This window comes from Aquila chrysaetos, chromosome 17 (assembly GCF_900496995.4).
Source record: "Aquila chrysaetos chrysaetos chromosome 17, bAquChr1.4, whole genome shotgun sequence".
NCBI classification, from domain to species: domain Eukaryota; kingdom Metazoa; phylum Chordata; class Aves; order Accipitriformes; family Accipitridae; genus Aquila; species Aquila chrysaetos.
The window spans coordinates 28,476,002-28,502,007 of record NC_044020.1 but is presented as its reverse complement, the minus strand read 5'-3'; the positions used below and the strand labels follow the sequence as shown (position 1 = coordinate 28,502,007).

At 39.7% G+C, this 26,006-nt stretch overlaps 1 protein-coding gene across 3 annotated transcripts; it reads left to right on the top strand.

Annotated features, from left to right (window-relative positions):
- Positions 1–4,266: 4,266 nt before the first annotated feature.
- On the top strand, positions 4,267–25,873 carry LOC115352620 (patatin-like phospholipase domain-containing protein 2). 3 transcript variants are annotated; one of them, XM_030041086.2, is made up of 10 exons: positions 4,267–4,572; positions 10,362–10,594; positions 11,340–11,405; positions 14,273–14,482; positions 15,613–15,673; positions 17,847–18,062; positions 19,045–19,177; positions 20,421–20,537; positions 23,002–23,048; positions 23,783–24,051. In XM_030041086.2, the coding sequence occupies exons 1-9, from the start codon at positions 4,386–4,388 to the stop codon at positions 23,030–23,032; spliced, it is 1,254 nt and encodes a 417-aa protein (XP_029896946.1). In that variant the 5' UTR covers positions 4,267–4,385; the 3' UTR covers positions 23,033–23,048; positions 23,783–24,051. The 3 variants fall into 3 exon arrangements, with proteins under 3 accessions (XP_029896946.1, XP_029896945.1, XP_029896947.1); XM_030041085.2 differs by lacking the exon at positions 23,002–23,048 and having other exon boundaries at positions 23,783–25,873; XM_030041087.2 differs by lacking the exons at positions 4,267–4,572; positions 23,002–23,048 and adding an exon at positions 6,751–7,866 and having other exon boundaries at positions 23,783–25,873.
- Positions 25,874–26,006: the final 133 nt, after the last annotated feature.

Sequence of the window (26,006 nt, the reverse complement as noted above, 5' to 3'; positions counted from 1 at the left end):
AGAGATCTCAAAGGGAGCGTAAGCAATCCCTCGGTTTTGCCCTTTGGGTCCTTTTAGGGAGAGGAGAACAAGGCTTTCTATCATGAGACAAGGTTGTATTATTCACCACAGGCAACTAAACCGTGCCAACAAATGCTTTGTTTCTTCAGAAATTTTTCACAGTAGAGCATTCCTAGAAAGGTGTTAGGCAGAGATGAGGCCTTGATGTTTTTAGATTAGGTAGATTATCACTTGATAAGGCCAGAATAATCTCTCTCTCTCTCTCTCTCTCTCTCTCTCTCTCTCTCTCTCTCTCTCTGTGCACTGACAAGTTAAGGCAATTTTCCTGGGTTCCAGAAATTCTAGTAGGTACTTTGTCATCCTTCTGGAGAAGTGCTAGGCTATTGATCTGGCTTAACACTCAGCAAATCAGGCTTCTCCTCCAACTTTGAAACTGGCCTTCCTGAGTGATATTGGGCTAACTTCACTACTGTATCCCTTTCCACCTCCCCCATGAAAATGGCTATCATGATACATCAATCTCTTCTAAAATGCTTTATGAAAAGTGAGATCAATGATTACTAATGAATCCCTGAAAATCAAAAAGATCATAGAAAACATTTGCTGTTTCCAAGCAGGGCTTAGCAATCATCTCTTGGAGCTCATATCCTCTTTCTGATGACAGAAATTCTCATCAGATTTTCAAGGCTGGCCAAGATCTCAGATCTGATGACTTGCCACCTGTCCAGTAGTGCTTTTGTTACCTTCTGCTGGTGTTCTATCTTACGTGGTTCCTTTTCCTATAAATTATATCCCTTCAGCTGGCCTAGTACTTAAATGGTACCTTTCTTCTAAGGAGTTAAAGGCACTTTACGAGTGCTCTACTGGTTTCTCTCTTCTTTTACAATAGATTTGATTTAATCCGTATCTTAGGAAAGTGGCATGCCTGTATCATAATTAACAAGGTAGCTAAATGGAAAGGATTAAGGGAGAAGCTTTTGGTGGTTAAATGATGGACAGATAGCATGCCTGTTGAATTTACATGCCAGACATTGGGTTCCGTTAACATCTGTTTACCGAAGTTTGTAAGCTGCATGCAGGTTTCCTGGTAGATTGTACCCTCATCAGACTATATTTGGTTTTCATCACGTGGCCTTTCAGGCCTTACTTCATGTTCCCGGAGTTACAGGGAAATTATTACAGACTGGATTCAGTAAAGGATTTAGGACATATCTGCTACACAGATTGCAGCATAGTATACATGTAGTGATACTTGAGATAAATGGGACAATCTTGAAACTGCATATTGTACAACCACAGTAGGGTTAGTTGGTAGTGCTTGTGATGAGGTTGCATCAGTTTTCTCAGATGTCCCAGATTTTAGAGCTAGCTCCACCATCTTTATCCTAAACAGCTATGCAGGGCAGCTAAACCTGTAACTGGAATTAAATAAACAAACTGAAAAATGTGAAGAAAAAGAAGGGATTAGAACAGGTTTTGGGAGGAAGGACAATTATCTTTATAGGCCTGGAGATAAAAGGGAGATGAGATAGCCAGTGATTAGCCAAAGGTTCAGTGTGTCAAACTAATCTACCTTTTTGATGAGGCAGCTGCTTTTCCTGGGAAGGGAAATGGGATCCATCCTGTCTATGTGTACCTCAGCTGATTTTTTTTTTTTTTCCTGCATGAGAAGCTATTTGCTAAGCTGGAGATGACATAGTGAAGAAATTGCACCATCTGTTAGGGAGCAGCCCAAGAAGATAAAAACAGGTACTGAAAAAGAGTAGGCATACGCAGAAAGGGGAGTCCGGTGTTGGGAACAAACTTGGTGTTGTCTACTGGGGAACTGCAGTACGTTTAAGAAAAATTGACCTAAGCTGAGACGGGGAAGGACCTGGATTTATCAGCTGATCATAATATGAATCAGTGATTCAGCTTTCCTAGCAAAGACTGTGTAAGGCTCTAACGAAACCCCAGCTGAAGGACTGGTTGCAGGACTGGTCAGGGAGCATTTGTAGCACCTTTCTCATGAGATGAAGCTAGAGGAGCTCAGCTCCCCAAGTATCACAGAATGAGGGCTGGCAGGAAATAAGGCTTATCACTCCAAACATTGTCAGTGACAGGTAAGAGATACTAATGTAAAAAGACAAAGTACAAGAGCAGATGGTTGTGAACTGCCCATGTATCATTCTATGGGATAAATAAGACTCCTCCTAACTATTAAAGAAATGAGGTTCAGGAACAGCTTTCCAGTGACAGTCTAGGGAAAAAGAATATTTTTAAATGGAGTTGATCCCTACAGGCAAAATTGAGATTAGCCCTGAAGCACCCCTTGATGGAATAATGCTCTGAAAATCCCCTGCTCCCCTGCCATTTAATTGGCTCTCCCTGTAAAATTTCTGCAGATGTTCAGAAAAGTCCCTCTCTGAATACCTAAGTGTCACTTTTCCAAAACCATGGATTAAGAAATGGTACTCTCCTGCACTTAAGCTCCGAGTAAATAGTGTGAGAGCACACATGGAGAGAATACAAAATACAGCCAAGCTGGCCCTTTCCTTTAGACGAGAATGGAAAAAGATAGGGGTCACAGTCACCTTTTTAATGAAATAGGACTCTTCTCAGAAGCGTGGAATATGGTTTCATCTCCCTTTTCAGCTCCCTCCTTCCCTGTGAACTGAAAGGAGTTCAGTCTCACACTTTCCTCTTCCCTAAATGAAGGGAAGCGCCTAAATGACAGGCAGGATTTGGATGAGGACACTCTCTGCTCTGCTCATTGAAATGGTGAGATGATGAATGGATGAAGATGCATAGCCCAGCAAGGCAGAGGTGGCTAGAGAGCTAAGTTAGAGGTGGGGAAACTGGAAGTATGGCCCAGTGCTTGTGGTGCTCAATAAGGGAAGAATCCCGAGTTTCTCATCATAGTGTTTTGTCTGCGGCTTGTTCAGAATCCCCTTGGTAAAACTCTGAGGAAACCAGCACCTTTTACAGAGAGCTGAACCCTGCCTGGATGTGTTCAGCCGCATTTGAGACTTCCAGAGGACTTGAGCAGAGAAACATTTAGGGCACACCTCTGGCCTGCAATGCAGTACTCCACAGAAATGCCTGAACCAGTGGTGAGGAAAACAGTCTGCAGAGTTGAAAGCGTGATGGTGTTGCTACACTGACGCAGACAAGCGTCAGGGCTGGTTGACACCAACACGGCACCTTCTTCATACAGGCATGTTGTGTACCAAATAGACAGATCTCACACAGTGCTGTGCTAATAAACGTATGGGCCTGTTTGCAACTAAGTTAGACATCGTGATGTGGTGCTGCATTAAGCAGTTCTGTAAAGACAATTGCAAGTGATCACATTAATCAGCTGGTGTCAATCACTGTCAGTGTCCTTCAGATTTTCTGGAGGTCTTCAGGTGCTTAAAGATGCCATTATGACACCTGGTTTTGATGGATCAGTCAGCTGGGTACTACTGAAACCATCCGATGACACTGTTCTGGACTTTGAATGGCTTTTAGCTGCTTTGTTTGTACTTCGGTCTGGAAAACGTCGGCAGAACACGAACGCGGAGTTGTGCAGTTAGTGTTCTGAGATAGAAAAAAGCAGATTGTTCCATCACCTTCCCTTTACAGGCCTAGTATTACCATCACGAACTTCCTTCTCGCAGAGTTTATTACAGGCTTATTAAGCAGCGCTTGCTCTTACAGCAGGTCGTGCAGTACGAATGACAGTAGGCGCCCACATGACGCCTTTATTCCTCTGAGCCTCGGATAACCGGGACGGTTGCTAAACCCGCACCTCCCGCTGCCTCCCCCGGGCTGCGGGCGCTGTGCCGTGTCCCGCTACCCCTCCGTGACTGGAAGCAGCCGCAGATCCCGGCCGCTGCCTTCCTTTCTCGTCCGAAGACCGGCAGGGCGCGTTCCGGCGTTACCACAACCCGGCTGCCGAGAGCCCGGGGGGCCCCGTTTCCCGGCGGACGGCTCTGGGTGGGCTGGCTGGTGCGGGACGGGCCCGGCGGGACCGATTCCCTCGGCGGCGGGCAGAAGCAGGGCGGAGAGCCGGGGCCGGGGAGCCCGCGGCGGCCGCCCTAGGCCGGGGGGACTGTGAGGGGCCTGTGAGGGGCCTCGGGGCCGCGGCCCCGCGCCCTCCCTCTGACGGGAGCAGCGAGAGGAGGCGGGACCGCATTTGCATCTGCCCTTGGGTTGGCTGGGGCGGGCTTGGGCCGCCGGGGCGCGGCGAGCGGCAGCGCAGGATTGGCTGCTGCGCGGGGCGGGCGGCGCCGGGCGCGGCCGCCGTGGAAACCGCAGCGACGGCCCCGCCGCCGGCGCCTCAGTCGCTCGGCGGCGGCGGCGGAGGGCGAGCGGGTCCCGCCGCGGCGGTCGTGGCGCCGGTCCTCGCCCGCCGGTTGACGATGCTGGACCGCGAGCGCGGCTGGAGCGTCTCGTTCGCCGGCTGCGGCTTCCTGGGCGTCTACCACATCGGCGCCGCCACCTGCCTGCAGGAGCGCGCCCCGCACGTCATCCGCGACGCCCGGCACATCTACGGCGCCTCCGCCGGGGCCCTCGCCGGCGCCATGCTCGTCGGAGGCGGCTCTCTGGGTCAGCGTCTCCGTCCTCCTGCCCCGGCGGCGGCGGCGGGGGGTCCGGCGGGCTGAGGGGAGGCGAGGCGGGGCCGGCGGGAGGGGGCGGGTGTGCCGGCCCGGCTGCCGCTGCGGCTCCGGGCCCGGCCCCGGGGAGCGCCTCGGCCCGCCGGCGGGGCCGGGCTGGCTCTCTTTCTCTCCTTCTCGTTTTGTGACCCCTTCTGGGAAATTAAATCCGAACGGGTTATGTGGCCCTGTGGGTGCCGGGCCGTCTTTTTTTTGGTTTGTTTTTTTTTTTTTTTTTTTTTTTCTCCTGTTCCCGTACGTCCCATCCCGTGCACATCTTACCTCCCGGTAAAATACACGAAAAATTGTGTGTTTCCTTGCGGGCGGGGAAAGAGGCAGGTGGTAAAGTTAGCGTGTCTTCACCTTGGGTGGGCTTTTAGCAACCTCCCGGGCTCAAGAAATGGTCTTGACGATGCCTCAGTCGATTTCAGCCCCTGGGTAGTCAAACGGTCGGCGTTTACTTGCGCCGGGTACAGGGACAGGTACGTGTGCCCGGCTGAGGAGTTCTGTGCCTCCTGGCCTCGGCGTTGCAAATACGGGGTTGCTGACGGCTGCTCCTGCCTTTGCGAGAAGCAGAGGAGTTAAGAGCTGTCGGGAGAGCGGCAGGCAGCTCAATCCTGACACCCTTTAAAGCAAAGAGGCTGGCTCTGTCGTTAGCTTGCAACGAAATATTGGCACTGTACTGGGAAATAATGCATCTCTTCTCTAGTTACATTTGCACATGAAGTTTCAGTTAGCTTTAACTTGCTTCCTCTAAAGCTTCTCCTTTCTTGGGGTAAGGCTAAGAGAGTTAAGGTCAGGGCTTAGGTTAGCTTTAACGTGCTTTTCCTCTTTAATCTGTGCACAGTATATATTGCATAGGTCACTTAGGTGTATGATTAGAAACAGTGGATTGATTAAAATCACTGATTTTAATTGTGATTTAAGTAATAGAGTTAATCTTGTTTTGTATTTATACCGGATAAGGATGTTAGCTTGCAACTAAATATAGTCTCTCTTGTGAAATAAATGCTTATTTGTAGCAGTAGGAAAAGTATACCTTGCTTTTACCTATTTAGGGCTCATGAGAACCCAAATATACACTTATCTAGTGAAATAGACATGCTAGACATTAAAGCAAGCTTGATACAAGTAAAATCAAGGTGTTTAAGATAGTGACTGGAATGCAGTTAAAAAGGTGTATGAAACATCTGGAAAACTGACAATGTTTTCCTTTTAAACCAAAGAAATCCACTGAATAAAAGCTTGTCTATTTCATGACTCAACACTGATTGTTAACAGTACCCTTAACAGGTTTAGAACTGGGAAGATTTTTGTAAATTCATATTTCATCTTATTTATAGATGGAGAAAAACAATGAGTACTTATTTTGAATTTGGAGAGGGTTTGGGTTTTGCTTTTGCTTTTAAATTTCTGAGGGAACAATTTACTGACTTAAAAAACCAGAAATTCTTTGTACGTGCAAGAGAGTGATGCTGTGGAATGCTTGTCCCTGCCACTTAGCCACTGATCTCTATCATTCACATATGCTTGATTTCTTCAAAGCTTTAGCAATAAACTTGTGCTACTTAAACTTTTTAGTTTAATTTTGCTGTAATGTCCTAACATAACACGCTTGAGTTGTTATGAGCCTAATACCAGCTTTTAAAACAAAACATATTTATCCACAATAACTATTTATTTTTAGAACATATCCAGTCTTAAGTCATTGTAAATGATTTAAGAGGGAAGCTGCTTTAAATATTTGAAGTGCTCTTAAGGACAAAAAATGTATATTGTTTACCTGAAAGTGCATGTTATTAACAGCTTTTGAAATTTTTAGCATTTTAATAATTGAGACTTGCAGACTTCAAATTATTCCCTTGTCTTTCCCTTCTCATATGCCAACTGAGATTTTTGCTTTTCTCTAACTAATAGAATAGCTAGTCTGTGTGCGATGACTGCCCACTTCATGGGCAAGTGTATTTCTTCTGGAAACTTTAAAAAAAAAAAAAAAAAAAAAAGCCACTTGGGAATGTTGGAAGATAATTCAAAACCAGCCACATTCTAAAGTCTGTGAATCACTGTAAATTTGTCAAACTAAGAAGGTATTCCCATGTTAATTCTATATCTTTTTAGCTGATAATTTTTTGTGAGTTTGTGTGAAAGCAGAGGATTGTAAATAAGCTCTAAAAAACCCACTGTGTGGTACAATAATTTGATATATTTCATCAGTTTGTATTGTACACCTCCCTCACATTGATATACTTTAATATGCAGTATTTGTTATTTCTGCAGTTGTGGTTATAAGTCCCGCATGGTTTCACTGTGGGAAGACAGAGCCAGACTCTTCTCAGAGATGGGTAGTTGAAGGATGAGAGGCAGCAGACACAACCTAGAACGTGGGAAATTCTGATTAGGCATAAGGAAAAGAAAATTACCTTGAGGGTGGTAAAATACTGGAACAGGTGCCCGGAGAGGTTGTGGGATCTCCATCCTTGGAGGTGTTCAAGACTTGACTGGACCCAGCCCTGAATTAGTACGCTTGTTGGCTCACATAAAACTCTGAGTGTATATGTATGAACAGGGTTTTTGACTAAAATTGACATGCATATTTCATCTCATCTTACAGGTTTGAAGCCAGATGTTTTAAGTAAACAGTTTTCTTTGTGCTTCATGTTACCTGTTGGGTAGGCAAACAGAGAGTCCATAGAATTTCAGAATATTTGAATAAATGTAAACATTAGCCATTGAATGGAAAAAGAAGTGTACTTTTCCAGACTGAGGAAGAAGTTTCCTTCACTGAATTTGGGGAAAGGTAGAGAGAGAAGCTTAGAGGTGACTGTTCTGAGGATGAAGTGCATTCATCTCCTGGAACTGTTAAGGTGCACTCCTCTTGTTACATCTTCCCCATGGATGTCTTGGAGATCTGGTATTTTGTTGGCAATGTGGTCATCCATTCTAGTGTGACATGAAAGAGAACAGGTTTGGTGGGGGCTGTAAATATGATGTCAGATTTTACTCTGTGGGAAACGAATTAATAGTTATTTAACCATTAAAACTAGGAGTATAGAAATATAACTAGGAATATAGAAATATAACTAGGAACAGTTCACATTTAATAGGAGCATTAATTTCTTTAGCTCTCTTGTGTTTCAAAAAATAAAACAGATGTACCTAGGTCTGCCTAAAATCCCAGTCTGACTTGAGCTCTAGCCCTCTGTCCCTTCCTGAGAAGATCCCATTTTGGAATACACCAGCCTAAGAGGTAACTGTATTTTAGTCCTGTTGGGGAAAGAAGGGAGAAGGAAAAGGAGTTGGAATACTTTGTTGAATTAATAATGAACAGCTTTTTAAATTTTCAGTGTTTTAATACCACATACTCTTGGGTAGACACAACATATATTTTTCTTTTTTTGCTCAGGAGCCCTTCTTGTATTTAAAATAGCTTACAATAACTTAAATATGTAAACTTGTTTTTTTTCTTTTCTCCTCCCCCCCCCCCCCCCCCCCCCCCCCCCCTACTACCTCAAATGTAGAAATTCTTGTATGCGGAAGAGATGGGTAAATGGAAATCAGATTTCATTTTGATGGGTATTTATTTTCTGAAAGGAAGTTGAAATGAGAGGAGTTCAAATCTAAACTTTTGGAAGTCATTGGTTTTGCAGCCCTTTAGTGGGTTATGTAAAGTGAGCTGATACTTGTCTGACATTTTTTACAGTGAGAGGTAAATAATGGCAACGCAAAGGTTAGTAGAGGGCACTGGTTTACTTTGTTTTTACTGCAGAAACAGGCCTGCAGTGCAAATGAGTGAAGATGTTACCATGCTTCAAACTTAAGTAACAGCTTGAGCTTCAATTTGACAGGATGCTAGCCAGAAAAACAGGGTCAAGACCTGGCAGAGAAGTGAGAAGATGTGTATTTGCTTGCTCATGTGTCCATGCACCCAGTGCTCTTTGTCTGGTTTTTAGGACAAGCAATTTTCTTGCTTGATGCATAAGTGTTTGAAACTGTACTTATTTTGCAAAAGGAAATCAATGCATGCACTAACACTGCTGTTCCTGGACAGAGTCCTGGTAGTTCAGTATCTCAGACTCCTGCAGTGTGCCTGATTTCTCTCTCTTTAGAAACTTCAGAAGATTGAACGTTGCTAAATTAGCTTATTAAAAAAAAGAGAGGTGGTAATTTATATCTGAGTGCATGAAGAATAGAACTGCTAAAACTGTCTACGTAACTCCTTTTGGAAATAACTTCTTCACTTGCCAGAATGTGACTTGTGCCATTTTTTTAATTGCATGTAAAATGTGTTTTACTAACATAAGCATATATTTGACCATGAACAGTGAGCTGTGTCTAAATTGTTTGCCATCTTCTGGGGTGGGAGGTGAGGTCAGACTACTGGTATCAGTGGATTCATGGCACAAGTCTTCACTCTGTAAGGATGGAATGAAAAAGTTGTAGTAGTAAAAATGGAGTATGTCTGATACCTCAGATATTTTGAGGGATACTCTTTTGAACATAGACTCTTGGCTTACTCTGTTAAGAATGAGAAAGGTTTAGGTATTGCTATTTGAGGGGGGAAAAATAATATTGTAGAAAGATAATTTTTTGGAAATTAATCTGAACTCAGAGGCTTAAGCAGAGTTGTTTCCAGTGCAGTGCTCACATTTAACTTGGTAAGTTGAATCCTATCTATTCTAGACAGAGTCTGTGTAAGTTAAAATATGCAAGTTCTGAAAATACTTCTAGATGACCTTGTAGCATATCACTCAGGTTAATAACCTGTTACTTTGACCTTCCTTCCCACCCCCGTTCCTCCACCAAGTTGACGAGCTTATCAGGCAATTTTCTCAAAGTATGCTTTGAAGAAACACGACATTAAAAATTCAAACAAAACATTGCAGGTGGATGAGCGGCTGTTCTTACTATGACTAGGTGTGTGGTTGTTAAAATTATTTTAGTGTTCTTTGGGAACAGTTGTGTCTTCTGCAGTGGTTTGATCTAGTTCCCAAATGCTGATTTTAATGTGAGAAAAAATTACTATGTGTCTGTTACATATTGGTAAAAGTGCACCTATTTAGGTAGAGACCTATGTGAGAGATGTTACAGGTCTCCTCCACGTTCCTTACCCCCTGCTTTAAAAACTTTCCCCTGAAATGCATTACAATAAGTTCACATTTAACGTTCCCTTTATTGTGTTTATATATAAATTAAGATAAATGGTGCCCTGAAACCTTAAGTTTGGTTAAAGTCCAACAAGTGTTACTAGCTGTGGTGAATCCAGGTGCTCTGCTTCCTCAGCAGGCAAACTGTGGACCTTAAATCTGTGCATCATATGCTGTAGGTTTTTATGGATGTTGCATATGGAGTAAGTCCATGTATACATGCTTACAGAAGGTCACTCATCTTTTTTTTTTTTTTTCTTAAATAATGCGTTTCTGGAATGAATAATTCCTAACAGAAGCATCTTATATGGGTATTTTACACCTATGGTCTATGTATAAATAACATGTGAGGAACTTGGCACCTGAGTATTCACCAGGAGTTCTATTTGAAAGTCTGAAGTGACTTTTTTTTCCCTCAGAAAACTCCTAAACTCTGTTAAACACTAGTGGACAGTTATTTTATCTGTTAAAAAACTCTTGAATTGTCATGCTAGGAATCAGAGAGAAAAGTTGGCGCTCTAGACATGCTTTATTACTGGAAGTGCATTTTTTTGGTTTTTGACATATCTTCTGTTCTTAAAATTCGTTTTATTTTCAGCTCAGGCTTGTGCAGATGTTCTGGCATTAGCCAAAGAAGCTAGAAAGCGAAATCTTGGTCCTCTTCATCCTTCCTTTAATGTGATAAAGATAATAAGAGATGGACTGATGAGAAATCTTCCAGAAAACGCTCACCAGTTGTCATCGGGCAGACTATGTATTTCACTAACCAGAGTATCAGACGGTAAAAATGCATTGATATCTAATTTTAACTCTAAAGAAGAAGTTATCCAGGTATGTTTATTTTTGGCAACTTTTAAATGGACTTAAGATTATAGAAACTTTTAACATCATCCATTGGATTTCCATTTTAAACATTTTAGGATATTGTGACTTTGACAGTATTTTACAGATTAATTCAAGCTTCATTACGCTAAATTCACTTACTAGTTTTCCCAGTCAATGTATCTATGAACTATTTTAGTGAGTGGGTGTGAGGGATCAATCTTAAAAAGGATAAATGCCTTTAAAGTGCAGTGTATCTAATAAAACTGTATCCTTCATGAATGAGATTTTTTTTTTTAAGGTCGTTCTTACAAAAGGGGTGATCAAAAATAGCTTTTTCAAATTCTTAATACCAGTTACAAAGCTAGTTTAATATGATCCTAGACTGTTGATATTTGAGACCCTGGTTAGTTACTTCGATTACTCAGAAAATGTATAGCTTGAGTGAATGATCATGAACTTTTCCTTGCTAATTAGCATTTCTAGAAATGGTCTATTAGTGAGTCTTACAATTTTTTTAGATGGAGTGTGGTTACATTCTAAAGAAGAAATATGGAAAACCTTAATCCTGTTTCAAATAATGCTTGATAATACCTTTTTTTTTCCCCTTTCTTTTTATTCAAGTGTACTTACTGGGGGTTTTTTTGGTTGCTTGCTCAGTTGTTTTTGCTAACATCTAAAGAGATAAAGATAAATGATAATTTCAATAACAGAATAGTTACCTTTTAATTTACATGGTCTCATTTTCCTACAGGCTTTGATCTGTAGTTCATTTGTCCCTATTTATTGTGGCCTAATTCCACCGTCATTTAGAGGTGTGGTAAGTATTGTTAAGACCTAAAAATAGATCTAGCTATTCTGAAAATATTAGGAGACAATGTATATGTTTTTTTCAGTTATCCTACTGTAAAATAAATACCTTCATCATAGCTTCTAGTACCGTAGCTGTTTGTTACAACTTTTCAAAAAAGCAAGGAAACACTAAATGTGTGGAAGACCTGTTATGTATATTTCTTCTCCACCCTGCAAAACACATACATGCTCTCTCTTCCCCCCCCTCCCCCCGATTTCTTGCTTGCTGATGCAGTAATTAAAAGAGGGTATTCTCAGTTAGCAAGTATTTAACTTAAGGATAAAGTGCTCATTCATCTGCACAAATTTATAGGAAGGGTCATTTATACTTGTTTGTTTAAAAAAAAAAATCTTGTAAGATAGTTTCTTGTATATCTTTGTGTTCTTGCTGTAGGTAGATCTGCCTTAAAACTGGATTGAAGTTCTGTGTTCAGTTAGATATAAACAAAACTTTTTAATGTCTTCTGCCATTTGTATTCAGCATAAGAAAGGTTGCTTTTTAAAGGTAAAGTGTCAGTATATTAGTCTGTTCTATTACTTCACAGGAACTGTTGGTTACAAAACCTCTTAATACTTCATGGCTATACTGGGTTTTCTAAAATCCCCCATTAAAGGGGCAACAACTGTAGAAAAGTTAGTATAAAATGCTGTAGGTGTTTTGATTAACAGGTCTGGAAGCAGACATGCATTTCAAATCAAGGCAGTGACATTCATGGCTTTTTGTTGTAGTATTGTATTAGCTTGCATTTGCTTTCCTTCCAACTTTGGTGCTCCTTACACAAGGAGACGGGAAGAATATGGAAAGAAAACTCAAAACATCTTTAACAGTGGTTGATTACAGACTGTTCTCAAGGCAATCTGGAAGTGCTAAAAGGTCAAGGAAAGACATGAAATGTATTTTCTTCTTCATGCTGAAATTTAAGCAAAAGTGATTAGAACTGTATAGGGATTTTTCTTTATCTGTACTTCTAAACCTTGTATGTCTCCTTAAACTCTTCCAGATTAAAGGTGTTATGAAAACAGGATGTTGGACTGAATCCAGGGTTTAGGTGGATCCAGGCTAATCTGGCTGTTCAGTTCTTGTCACCAGACAACAATGTTATTTTAAAAGGCTTAGTTCAGAGTACAAAAAACATAGGAGTGATGCTTCCTTTGGTCCTATTTTGAGGGAAGGAATCATTGTATCCTTTTGATCTTGCCAATTATTTTGATACGATTTTAACACTTAGGAAGCGTTTTTGATGTAACTTGGTAAGAATACCACAGTTGCACATGCTTGGTGTGACTCCTGTAAGGCTTAAACACAGTAGAATGTCAAGTGTGTAAAATTTGTAGCATCTTGCTGTTTACTGGCTTGGTGTGTCAGGCATGTGTACTTTAAAACAAAGACTTAAGGATAACTTTCAATAGGTATATCTAACAGCCAGCTGTGAAACTTTTGGGTGTGGTGGGTTTTGTTTGAGTTTTTTTAGCCCTTTCAAACACATCAATGATTTTAGACTAAAAAATTACTAGGGGGAACAGACAGGCAGAAACTCCAAATAATTAAAACCATTTACCTCTGTAGAACAGTGACCCAGATGTGTACTTCCACCTTTTAATAATTTCATGAGAAGGCTGCATGCTATGGCTCCTCCTTTGCCAAACCTGTTGTATTGTACTTGAAACTTCCACAAAGGACTTGGTGATTGCATTGTGCACCTATAGGAAGTTTGTCAGTAGCTGCATGCTGCTGGGTCTAAAGAGTGCCCAAGAAAGCTGACAGGCAGGAGCAGGCTGCTGTAGAAGAGTATGTTGGATAAATTGCTCTGAGCTGTCCTTTTCCTAATTCCTAGTTTGTTTCTTAGAATGGTCGGGGAGTGAGTGTGAAGACAGATGAAATTGGTAATCCAGGTTGCTCGTGGTCAAAACACCTGCTCTGTTACCTTTACGTTTTACAAGGACCTACAGTTTATGTCTGTTGCCTAGTTAGGAAGAAGGAAAATGCAGCCACTAAACCAGCAAAGCTGGTAATGTGGAGTGGTCTTCTGCCGCTGTCCGAACAAACTGGCTACAATTGGTTATGCTGGAAAGATGGCTCTTGCGAGTGACTGGAGGAGTTGTCTTTGGCCATAGCAGCTGCTGCACTATAGATTAGTTACCCTGATATAGAACTCTTCAGTTCTTGGATTTTAACACGCGTGAGGTGATGATGCACTAAAACTGCAGAAATGGGCAACTCAACATGGAGACAAAAGTGCAACCTGGAACAGCTTCTAAACTTGCACTCAAAGCAGAAGAGATAATCCATGACTGTTGGCAATGCTTCTGAAGCATTATCCATTTTACTTGCAGTTTCTTTATGTCCAAATATTTTTTACACTTTATATCATATTCTAATTACTAAGACTAATTTTAAGTTACTGTTATTCTAACTGAATGGTTTAGTATCATGGAACTTGAGCTTTGAAGTGTAGAGCTATTCTTTTACTCGTATTCTTTTTAAAGTACCCTGGTAGCTCTTAGGTTGGTGCTCGCCTTTGAGGAAGAAGACAGCTGCACTACTTTTTCTCTGCATGTTGTGTAGGATTATGATCTTTAAAATGGACTTGCTCTTTCTTAAACATACAGAAAAATCCCAAATAGAATACTCTTAGGCTGTCTATGGAACAATAGGTAGGAATGCTTTTTAACTGGCATTAGAGGACAGAGCATGCTACTCAAAATGTTTAGCCTGGGAGCATAGGCAGAGACTGTTCTGTTACAGTCTTAAATGCTATTTAATTCTTGCATGGGAAATCTGCTAGTTAGAAATTTTCAGCCTTTGAAACTTCTTATTTCTGTTAATTTTTGTAGCGCTATGTGGATGGAGGAATCAGTGACAACTTACCTCACTATGAATCTAAGAATACCATTACAATTTCGCCTTTCGCTGGAGAGTGTGATATCTGTCCAAAAGGGAATTCTGCCAACTTTCATGAAATGATTGTGACTAACACCAGCATTCAGCTTAGTTTGGGGAATCTTTATCGTTTAACACAAGCGCTCTTTCCACCAGAACCTAAGGTAACTCACTGCCTTGATGTGGTTACTAAAACATCTTTCCATATAAAAGCCTTGCTTTTGCAGAAAGCTACAGTAATCTTAGCATTTCCTCTAGTCATTTAAACCTTTCTGGTGACATTTCTCTTCTTGTTTCTATTTTTTTCATACTTTGTCTTCATTCTCCTTATTTTCAGTCTCTCTCAGACTAAAAATGCATGTCCTGTTGTTGGCTTTCAGTATTTATTTGGGAAGTAGCACAGGATTCTGTCGTAAAATCAACATTGGTAAATTAATAACTGTCAGTTTGTAGTCCTTTCATGCTTACCTGCTAACCAGGTGCTTCAGAACTTAGCAGAAGTTCTAAAGCTTCATGGTTTTGTAAGGTTCTCAATCAATACTTCACGCAGGCAAGTTGCCTTTAAACTTCAAGTGCTGTTAATTGCAGATCTGATGAGGGAAATGCTCTTGAATTGCTGTTGTGGAAGCTGAAAAAATGAAAGCAGACTTTGACAATTGGCTTGGGATATATTACAGAGGAGAAGTAATGTTCCTGACTGCTATAGATATATTTTTTTAATTGGGGGCTTTTTGACCGCTTGAAGAAAAATGTTAAATTCTACTTATGTAGGCTTTAATTTTTACTTTTTTTTTTTTATCTAGGACTACTGTGTAGGTGAGCTGGTGTTGCATCTGGTGAAAGATATTTTCATATGGAAGACTAAGTCTGAGTTTGAGCATGAGAATTGCACAGCTTACTTTTCATAGTTTCGGGAAGTGGGAAGCACTGGGAGGGAAGAAGGGGAATTGGCAGACTCCAAGCTACTCTCTTTCATTGTTGCTTGCATCTGCTGAAAGGCTAGTCAAAGAAACAAAAGGGGAGGAAATTCTTGCAAACTGTTAGAGTGCTGTCCTTTTAGGTGAACAATTCAATGCATCTGTAATAGCTGAAAGATAAGTTCATGTACACGTGATTGTGTATGCATCATCACAGTAGGCATATTAACCCGAACCTGTTGAATTATAGCAATTTGTAATGTAAATTTTTCTTACAAGAATGGAGGGTGGATATAAGTGGCTTTTCGTTCTGGAAACTGTTGATCTTAAGTTGAATCTCCTTTTATTTGTCTGACTCATTTACCCTATGCTTGCAGGTACTAGGAGAGATCTGTGAGCAAGGATATTCAGATGCTCTTAAATTCTTGAAAGAGAATGGTATGTTACACTTGGCGATAATTATTGATGATGTGGTCTTAACCTGAGTTAAAAAAAAAAAAAAAAGGATGAGGGAGGGGGTTGTATGTAGCTAAGAAGGGGCTAGGTCTTTGAGTTTTTTGAAGGGATCATGGTAGGTGTAGTTCTCATAGAAATCACATAGTTGTAGTAACTATTCACCTGAGGTAAGTTGTGGTGCCACACAGAAATTGAACTTTAGGGTTTCTGTCAAATTTGCGTGAAGTGAATGTTAAGGTATTGTTAAGTGAAATTACCAAATAATTCCAATTCTAGGGAAATCATATTATTAGTTTCTTTTGTGTTAATCGTGAAGGATGGGAATAGCCTATTGTTTCCTACTCCTGTGAAACCTGTATCTTCTTATTACCTCCTCTCTGCTATCATCCAAGTGAATTTCTAGATAAAGCCTTATAGTCCAGAACTGGGAGCTGGCTAACAACAATATAAACTCAGTCATCAGACAAATCCTTAGTCTGTATTGTGAAAGATTTTAGAAGACGACAACTTGTAATGTAGCAGTTGTTGGGACCCAGATAAGTTTAGGAAGAAGAATTGAAAGTTGCTCTGCTCTACTCCTAGAATTCTAGTAACATATTTTATATAAATAAATGTTATTGCTCTGCACACTTTGAGACAAATGAGTTAACAATAGTAACTTGATATTAGCATGAAGTTAACCATGTGTTAAATGTACCTAGCCCCTGTAGTCTTTGGATGCAGAAGCAAATTGGTACTGGGTTGGATTAGAGGAATGGAAACTGAAATGTGATGTTTGCACTAATACAGGTAGTACCAGCTGCAGTATTGTAATGCAGTCATATATGGATGTGCTCACTGCTTATACCCTGTTGTAACTAAACATTAAATATTCATGTTTTCTTGGAACAAATTTCTTCACTGTGAAAGAATGTCACGGTTCTGCTTAAGGGTTTGATTTTTCTAGTGATGTTATTAAATATTTGAGAGTCCTGCTTTATACCTTTTACCAGGTGATTAAAAGCACAAGCTATATAAAGAGCCTGTAATTTGAGGGTGTCTGTACTAAGATGGGTTCTGTTGCTGTACTGCACCCACAAGTTCCCTGTGTGCATGTTTCCATCTCTGACACTAATATCTGAGATTCTTTGCAGCTCTTCCTTAGTGTCTGTCCCCAACGTCCTCTGTGTATTGCACTATTGTCCTCCTTTTTCACACTACTGATCCTGTGATCATCTTTGTTCTTATTCTGTCACAGGTTTGTCTTGCTTAAAGCTTAATCAGTCATAATTATAACCTTTCTAAACTCATTCATGATGCATCTCCTTTCTTGTTATTTCAACTGTAGAAGTTATTTTTTTTTTTTTTCCCCCCATCTGTAACCCTTCAGATAACTTTTCTGCTAAATTCACTGTATATTCTTTTGACATTTGTCTTTTAGGAGTAATTGTAAGTACGATACAGATTCTGTTATAGGTATGGATCCTAGTCAAATTTGGTAGTCTTTTTATATAAATAACTTTGTAACAATTTTCTGGAAACTGAATATAAATACCCTCCTTGTATTTTTTCACTTTCTGCCCATTATCTAGTGCTTGTTTCTAAGGTAATTATCAGTGCTATTTCTTAATTGGCACCAGTTTTGCAAGGCAACCAATGTTGATTTAGATCTGTACTTTGTATATATCTTAAAACAATACCCTGCTTGCTTTCCTTCTCCACCCTGTTGTAATAATGCCTCAAAGTACTCATGTGATACCTGCCATGTCAAATTTCCCAAATGTCTGATGTGGTGTAGGTGTTTTCTTTCAAGTAAATATAAATCAGTTTTCCTCCTCTCCTTTAAATCATTTGCGCTCTCTCTCCTTTAAATCATTTGCTTTCTTGCTGGGAAACAACTTTGGTAAATGACTGTATGTTTCCAGTGCAGTTTCAGTTAATTGTTTACTTTTTCCTTTTCTTCAGAACCTGTTTTAAAATAAGACCTAAACCTTCAAAAGAGTATTCATCAGTGTGATTAAACATATGTGGGATTATAAGAGCAAGTGTATTTGACATGGGGTAGATAACGTTTCCTTAGGATAGGCCTTTGTACAGATACAGAGACTACAGGTACTGTACAGGTACTCTGAAGACCTGTGGAACAAGCCTAAGTGGAAACTCTTGACTCTTCCAGGTATTCTGAATGACTCAATCTATATCCACTTGTCCTTCACAAAAAGAAATCCTCATGAGGTTGCACAACATGTTGACCATATGAAGAAAAAAAAAATGTCAGAAAATAACACAATAGAAACTTTGAAAATGGAAGTACTTAATGACCAGCTAAAGCAAAATCCATGGCCTTTGGAGAAGAGCATATTTGAGAGTCTACCTCCTAGACTTCGTAAAGGTACATTCTTCAGACTGTTTCCTGTAACTTTGAATGGCAAACTTTGATTTATTTTTTCCCCTGCTTACTCTTACAATTTGCATAAGATGCTTTCTATTTAATCTTATAACTGCCTGTGAAATTAGAGACTATCTCAACCCGAAAAAGTTCTTTAAATACTTATTAAATGTGAACATGTACATTTTGATTTAGCTACAGAGGTAAGATTGAAGCAGGAGGAAGGAGCTGCTTTCAACACTGCAGAGTCGTGAATTGAATTCTTATTTGGTTTTGGATAAACTTTGTATGTGCACAGTATTTTTGTAAGCATATATTTCACACCAAAGTTGAACCTCACATCCAAACACTGGTTATCCCCATCTTATTTTTAAAACAGACTTCTGTAGACTTCTAATTCTCTCGCTTTCCTGTCTTTTTAATAAGCTGTTAATAGACCAAAACCACTTCTGATATTTCTTCAGTCTATAACTTTTACCTAGGTTTTTTTGTGGATGCTGATGGGTATTTTCAAGATCGGAAACTTGTGATCCCAGTGACCTAGGAGAACAAAATTTGAAGTGTGATATTTCTTACAGCTATATGTAACAACTGGAATATGTGGAACTCTAGGATTTAAACAAACTCCTTAGAGTTACAGAGTTTCTAACGAGACAGGAATGTTATCTAAAACACATAAGTATTTTTGGAGAGGTGAACTTTACATCCTTTTATTATCTTATTATAAATTAATTCTTAGACTTATTGCTTAAAAGTTCTGGGTAATGCCTTTTATCCCTGTGGTATGAGTCTGTGCATCCCATATTTTAAAATAGCGTAGAGAAGGTTTATGGAAAGAGTGCCTTGAGATGAATTCTTTCATTTTCTATCTGAGCCTTATTCAGTTACACTTGATAATGTTGACTGAAGATTACCAAACTTTGAGCAAATTACTTAAACTGTTTCAAATAGTCTAACATCTTTTTCAAAAATAATTATTCTTAAGCGCTGCAGGAAGCTTGTAAAGAACAGAATGGATTCTACGCTCAGTTCTCTAAACTCTTCCCAATGCGGGTGATATCCTATCTGATGCTACCATATACGCTACCAGTGGAGTCCGCTTACTCTGTTGCTTTACGGTAAGAAACTTTTATGGAACCATTTTAGAATTACTACACTTTTGGAAATTTACTTTTTGAGAACTTATTCAGTGTTGTAGTTATTCTGGTACTCTAGAATTCAAATGGTAACTGTCCAAAGACCATTATTTCTACCTACATAATGCATCTTCCTAAGGCCTCTATAGTCTAAGACTAGATAAATAAACATACTAAGAAGATTTCTAAGCAATTTACTCTTATTACTGATAGCTGTCTTGAAGGTGCTTCTTTCGAAAGAAGCACCTTCAATTGTGTTTTCCAGGAGCACATTCTTTATTACTATTACTATATTCTGCAGTGATATTTGAACTCTATCCAGATAGTTCTTGTGCTTTAGCTTCTTTCTGAAGTCAGGAGTGAAGTCCAGTGTTTACTTACCATGTAAATTTTCTTACCAGGTTTGTTTAGGTTGACTGGAAGTTGTGCTCTTGAAACAGAGCTTAATCTTATAAGTTTTTCAATTCTCATGAAGGAGAAATTATGCTAAATGAATGCACCATGAACCCTAAGCTTTGTGCTTGCTTAAGAGAATTCCAGTCCTTGAACAGCAGATGTCATTACTATCTTTAGCAAATACTTGAAAAATCAAATGTTCTATAAATGGAACCATGCAGAACTCCAGTAAAATATTTCGTTTCTGTGCCACTTCATGTGGCACTTCTGTGCCATTTTTTGGTGGATGGGGAAGAAGCAGGTTTCAACAGAATTTTAATATTTTTTTTTCCCCCTCATCTCCCTCCAGTGTAACTATCTTCCGTTAAAAGCATCATAAGGAAAAAAAAAACATTTGTGGCATTGTTCTGTTTCTGCCTTCTATTTGTTCTTCCATTGTGCTTTTCTTTTGTTCTTCCTTCCTCTCCCACCTAACTTCAAACTGACCAGAAAGTTCCCACCATACAGAATGAGGTCTCGGAGACAGGAATTTTTTGCAGGCTTCCTAAATGTTGGTCACAAGGTGTGGACCACATACTGGTCAGCCACTCAGCATAGATCAGAGATGCAGTGGTCTGTGCTGCCCTTTGTCTTAGCTTATAGAAAAGCAATGAGTGGTATAGATGGAAATTTGAGAGGTTAGGAAGACCTGGAGACTTTGGTGGGGGAGTTAACTTGGGGAGAATGAAAGCTGTGTTATTTCGTTGGATGTTGGACGAATGGTAAGAATTCAATGCAGATTGGATCTACTGCTTACGAAACAACAATTGTATTTTGGTTTTGATTGTAGGTTAGTAAACTGGTTTCCTGACATGCCTGCTGATGTTCGATGGATACAAGAACAGCTTTGTCGGATTGCTGGCACAGTTTATTCCCAGGCTAAAAGCAAGCTGTTCTGTATGTCCAGGTAAAGTGGAGTGCTGCTGCATGCAAATGATGCATTTTTAGAAATTCTCTCTTTTGTCAGAGCTTCAAGTACTACTAAGTTTCTCTCTTAAAACAGGATTTCATAATTTTCTCAAAGGTAACACAAAACAGTTCTCACCACCTCTAATCCTTAGCATTGTTTCTTAAGTATATTTTCTGGTGCTGCTTGTTTATAACTGATCAATGACTGCTACATATTGTAGATAAAGAGGTGTTGCCTGTTGGTAGGCTTATGCTTTTTGGGGAGAAGGGTGGGTTATGGAGCAGACATTGGACTGAGAACAGAGACCTTGTTTGTTCTCTTCTCCACAGTAGCTGGAGCAATCAGGAAGAGGAGAAAAAGGTTGCTCAAGATGTTTTAAATCAGATGTAGCAGGTAGGAACTGGAAAACACTGGGAGAAAGACTAGATTCTTAGGAGTCTGGACAGGAAAGGTTGTAAGAGTTAAAATGTAGATGAATATGAAGGACAGTCTTGTAAGATAGTTGGGAAGAATTAAAATAAGACACATACAGAAAATTTTTAGGACCTTCTATTTCCGTGGAAGAGAAACCTCTATTCTAACCTGGTTGTAACTAGGTTCATTATGCTTCTCTTAGCAAACTGGTGTAAGACTTAGCCTTTCAGACTTTTTACTTCTGTTAAACTTTGTAGCACTATGTGTATGGAGGAATCGGTGACAACTCATCTCTCAGTATGAATCTAAGAATACCGTTACTGTTTCACTTTTTGCTGGGGAGTGTAGTATTTGCCCAAGGAGCTCTGCAAACTTTCACAAAATGAATATGACCAATATTCAGCTTAGACTTTCGTGCTAAAAAATGGACTTGTTGCTGAAGCCATGTCAGAAGAGTGCTATAAGCAGAGAAATGTAGGTGCTCTCTGAGGTCCAAATGCTTATAAATATGAAGTCTCCTAAGATTTGGTCTGAAAAAGCATGAATCCACACTTCAGCAGAGTAGATAATTTCTGTTTTTCTGATGATTGTCTCAACTCCTGGAGTTGCTAGGTAGGAGGTAGAAGAAGGGAGAGAGAAATTAGCCCAAAAAGCTCTTAGGAGTGAACAGAATTCTTAAACGCTTCATAAAAGCTTCCAAGAGATAGCTGTAGCACTGGAGACTCCTAACTGCAGCAGTTATTTCAATTAAAGCATTGCCATTTGCTATATACAGCACATTTTTAAATTAAAATGAAAAATATGCTTTTATTCGAGCCAAGATTTCTTGAGCTTTTGTCTTCCTGGTTTTAGTAATAAAGTTAGATAAGGAGCAAAATCAAAGATGCTCTTTTGTGCCCTGACAATGCTACACACTGACCCATCAGAAATGCAGGTTTGATGTCTGAGAAGAACTGCTTGATCCTACTTCCTTATAAGAAGCTTTGCCAAGATCTGGATTGGCGTCGTGAAAGATCCGATTCATACGCTCCATCCCTTAGAAGACAAGTAGTCAAACTTACTGTTCAAAGGTTCTGGCTTAATAATGAGGTTGAAGCTTGTGTTTCCTTCCCCCTCTGGAAGTATTAAATGGTGGCTCTAATATTAGGTTGTAAAGATGTCTTCTTTTTACAATATTCAGTTTTATCCAGAATTCAGAAGCATTTAATTCCTGTGTACAAATAGCCTCTCTTCTCCCTTTCTGAAATCAGTTAAAGCCTTTTCTTGTATAACACTAGTTGGCTTTTCAGGCCATCTCTCTGAGGAGAAATGTAGTTCTTGGTATATATTTGCTATTGTCCTACTATCATCTCTCCAGTTATTTGATACCACATGTAATCCATTGTCCTTTTTTCCTTCTTAATGATATTCTGACTCCTTTCCACAATAAATTTTGGTATAGTCATCTTCCTGCTTTTGGCCTTATTTAGCAGCTTCTTGATGTTGTTCGTATTCCAGCCTTACCAATCGTGAGGCTCTTCATCTGAAATGGGCATTTGGAAGGCACAATATTACAAGACTGTCTCAGATCTAACTTCTCAGAGGGGTTGTTTGGTCATTGCGTCCTGATTAACCAGGAACATTGTTTCTCTTCTTTTGGAAAGAGCAAGCTCTTGGCCATAAAGCAGAACATGGTGGTCGGGTGGCTTTTGCTGTATGCTTTTATGATAACTTCACGGTGATCAGCTCCCACTGAACTGTTTACGCTGTCAAACGTCTTAAGTTTTCTGAAGCCTTCCTTTAAGTGGATTCCCTCTTCTGGTAGCTAGGTCCCAAGGCTCTGTGTGTAGAATCCTGCTTTGTATTCTACAGGTGACTGTGGGCTTGTGCCTTGTTTCAGCATCTGCCAAGACCTTACTGCTGCTTTTGCAGAAAGTAAACACCCCCCCCCCCCCCCGCCTCTTTTTTTACGCTCTTCCCCTTGTGTCATCAGATCTAGCTTCTGTTTTGGAATCAAACTTAAATATCATGAAAATTTGCACTGTTTACAGTTTGAAAATCCTTTTAGGAAACTTAACCTGCTGGATGGTATCTTCTAGTGCACCTAAACTTCAGGTATGGAAACTGGTGTTGAAGCATGCGTATGGCAAGTTGGGTTTTTTTGTGTGTGAGTGGGGGGCATTACGGGTTGTTTTGGGTTTTTTTCCCAAAAGCTCTGCAAGAGAGGAGGGAGAACTTTAAAGACAAAACTGGGTATTCTTGGTGACAACTTCAGTTCCCTGTTTCTCAGACTGGAAAAGACTAACCTGGTGATTCAGGTGCTGTTTTAGAGTGTAAGAAAGTTCTGTTCCAGCTGTTCAGGTTGGTGATAATTAGCTGGTTATCAAGTGGAATGCAGAGGTGGCATTTGGGAAGTTGAACAACTGTATTTTCTACTCAACTTGTAAATGTTGAGGCTATTCTTGTTAATTTTCAGTTAGTGCTGTGATTCGTAAATCAGCAAATGTTCCAAGTGGATAGCTGGGGGGAGATCAGGACTATTTAAGAGGTAATGTACAAACCTGGGTCTGCCCCTCTGAGCTCATCAGAAAGGTGTGACTTCTAATGTAACTGTTGTATATCTATTTCTGAGGACAACAGGTAATGGTAGACTGCCCCTCTTTTAGATGTGATCGTTTCAAGGTCCCTTTCCTGTTGTCCCATACCCTAACTCACTAAATGCATTTAGAATTAACTATTTTCCTCTAGTGTTCTTCCTTGTATGAAGATTCCCTGTCAGACATCTGAACAGTAATAGAAATGTCATTGAAACACTAACAATCTTTTTCTTTTTTTCTTTTTTAAAACAGGAAAGACAATTATGCATCACTGAGAAAATGTCAAACTGTCCCATCTACTATGGAATTTCATTCTTCATACTGCCACCTTAAAATGCCTCACTCTTCTGCGGACCTTGAAACGCGGCTCTGGGAACCTTCATGCTTCGTGCACTCAGCTATGAAAAATGCTTCTGCTAACATGCAGGAGCATTCAGACTTAAACTCCTATCCTAATTTTCTCCCAAATTCTGATGAGTCTGGGTTGGAAATAGATTTTGACTCTTCCTCAGAGAAAAGTTTCCAAACTGCTCCAGAGTATTAATTTGGAAGTAGATTCCAAAGTTTCCAAAATTCCAATTTGGCAGAGACAAATTTAAATCCTAAAGGACTAAAGATCACTTTCTTTATTGCCAATAAGTCTTGGAAAATAATTTGTTTACAGCTTCCTGAAAAATCTGCCTTGGGAACTCTACTGTTTTAAGGATTATAAAAACAGTGGCTGCTACACTAAGTAACAGACTACAATTCTGTCGAGGCACCACTCAATCGACTGTAGTAAGACTTGTAGTAAACAGTGTCTCTCTGGAAATAAATTTTTTTTAAAAATCTACTTTCAGCATAAAAATGTAAATTCTGTAAACAGATTGTTAGACAAACAAGCATTGATAACAAAAGCTTTTTAAAAATATAATTTTTAACCATATTATGTGTTAGAATTACTTTTATAGCACTTAAATGAAATTGGACTTTACTTCATAAAGGGAAACACACGAATGAGCTTTTTAGTGGCCTCCACTGTCTGTTTGCCTTATGTTTAAACATACTGTTGTGTTTATCGAAAAGTTGTCTGCACGAGATACTGTAGGAACAGTATTATTCTAGGTTGTTGTATGTATTCCACAATTGATATTACTTCTCCCCTATGGCTCTTTTCCCCCTGCAAATGCTTCAAGGGAAAAAGACATAAGAAATGGGGCACATTCCCCTGAAGTGTAAACAGGTACAGTTTCAGTGATTTCAGAGGACTTTTTTTTATACTTAATAAGGGCTTAATACTTGATTAAGTATTGAAAAGTAGGTAAAATAGTGACTGTGATTAGTAGCAAACAGTAATTTGAGAAGGTGTTAAACTTTACAGAAGGTGTTTACAAAAATCAACATATAGCAAGTAGTGAATGATGTTGAGGTCTTCTCTCTAATTGCTGCCCAATCAGTCTCGATTTTTTTTCCCTTTCAACTTGAGAGATTTTTCTTTCCTTCTCTTGCTTCCCTCTTGCTAAAGGAGGGAAGAAAAAAGGGGTCCCTCCTGTCTCAGTGAGGCATGATAACCCAAAGGAAGTTTTCCAAGACCGATTGTTAGAAGCAGCAACTGTGTAAAAATTAGTGGAAGTGTCAATATCCCAGAAGCTGCGCAAAGGCCTCAAATAATGGGTTGAAAGTCTGCCAAATCCTGCCTGTATTGAATGATAAGCGTTTTAAAACACTTTCCGCTACAAAGGTTCTGCATAATTTTAATAAAGGCAACGCATTAGTGTATGAATATGTCAGGAGAAGTAAATAACTGTTAAGATTATCTACTCTTTTGGTGTTTTGTTATCATGACTTGTACAATTTTTTTAAAGTAGAAGGAAATAACGATGGCTTTAAAGTTGAGTTTGCACATGTGTTTGGGTGCAGGCGTGTGACATTTGAGAGGTTCTCATTTGTGCAACTCGGGTGCAGCCCAGGGAAGAGACTATAGATGCTTACTGAGAGCGTCTTGTACAAGGAGAAGCAGTGATTAGGTTGCGATGCTCAGGAGAGGGAAGTTTGGGAGTGTCAACTGTGGTATCCAGAAGGCTGTCAAATAGCAAAATGTAGCATTTCTGAATTGGACCAGCCTTTAAGCAGTTTCTCAGCTGTGATTTCCCTAAGCTTGAAGTGCTGAATTTTACAACATTAAAATTGATTTTAGAACGGTGGGGGACAGGGGAGAAAGTGTCAAGCTATCCATTTCCATACTACAGAAGACTGGTGCTATTTTACTTCAACTCTCTTGTTTGTTTCTTCTGTGTATGTATCTTCAAGTTTGCAAAGGTTGGAAATGTTACTCTCACTACAATTAAAAGATACAAGATCTGGTTTAGATTGTCTTCATTTAAAATTTTAAAGTTTCTAGAATTTAATTTCATAATGTTCTGCAAAATGTTAGTTTTACCAGTAGGCGTTAGAATTTTTAAGCAGGAATGCCGAGTTTTGCTTCCTGTGTACTGGA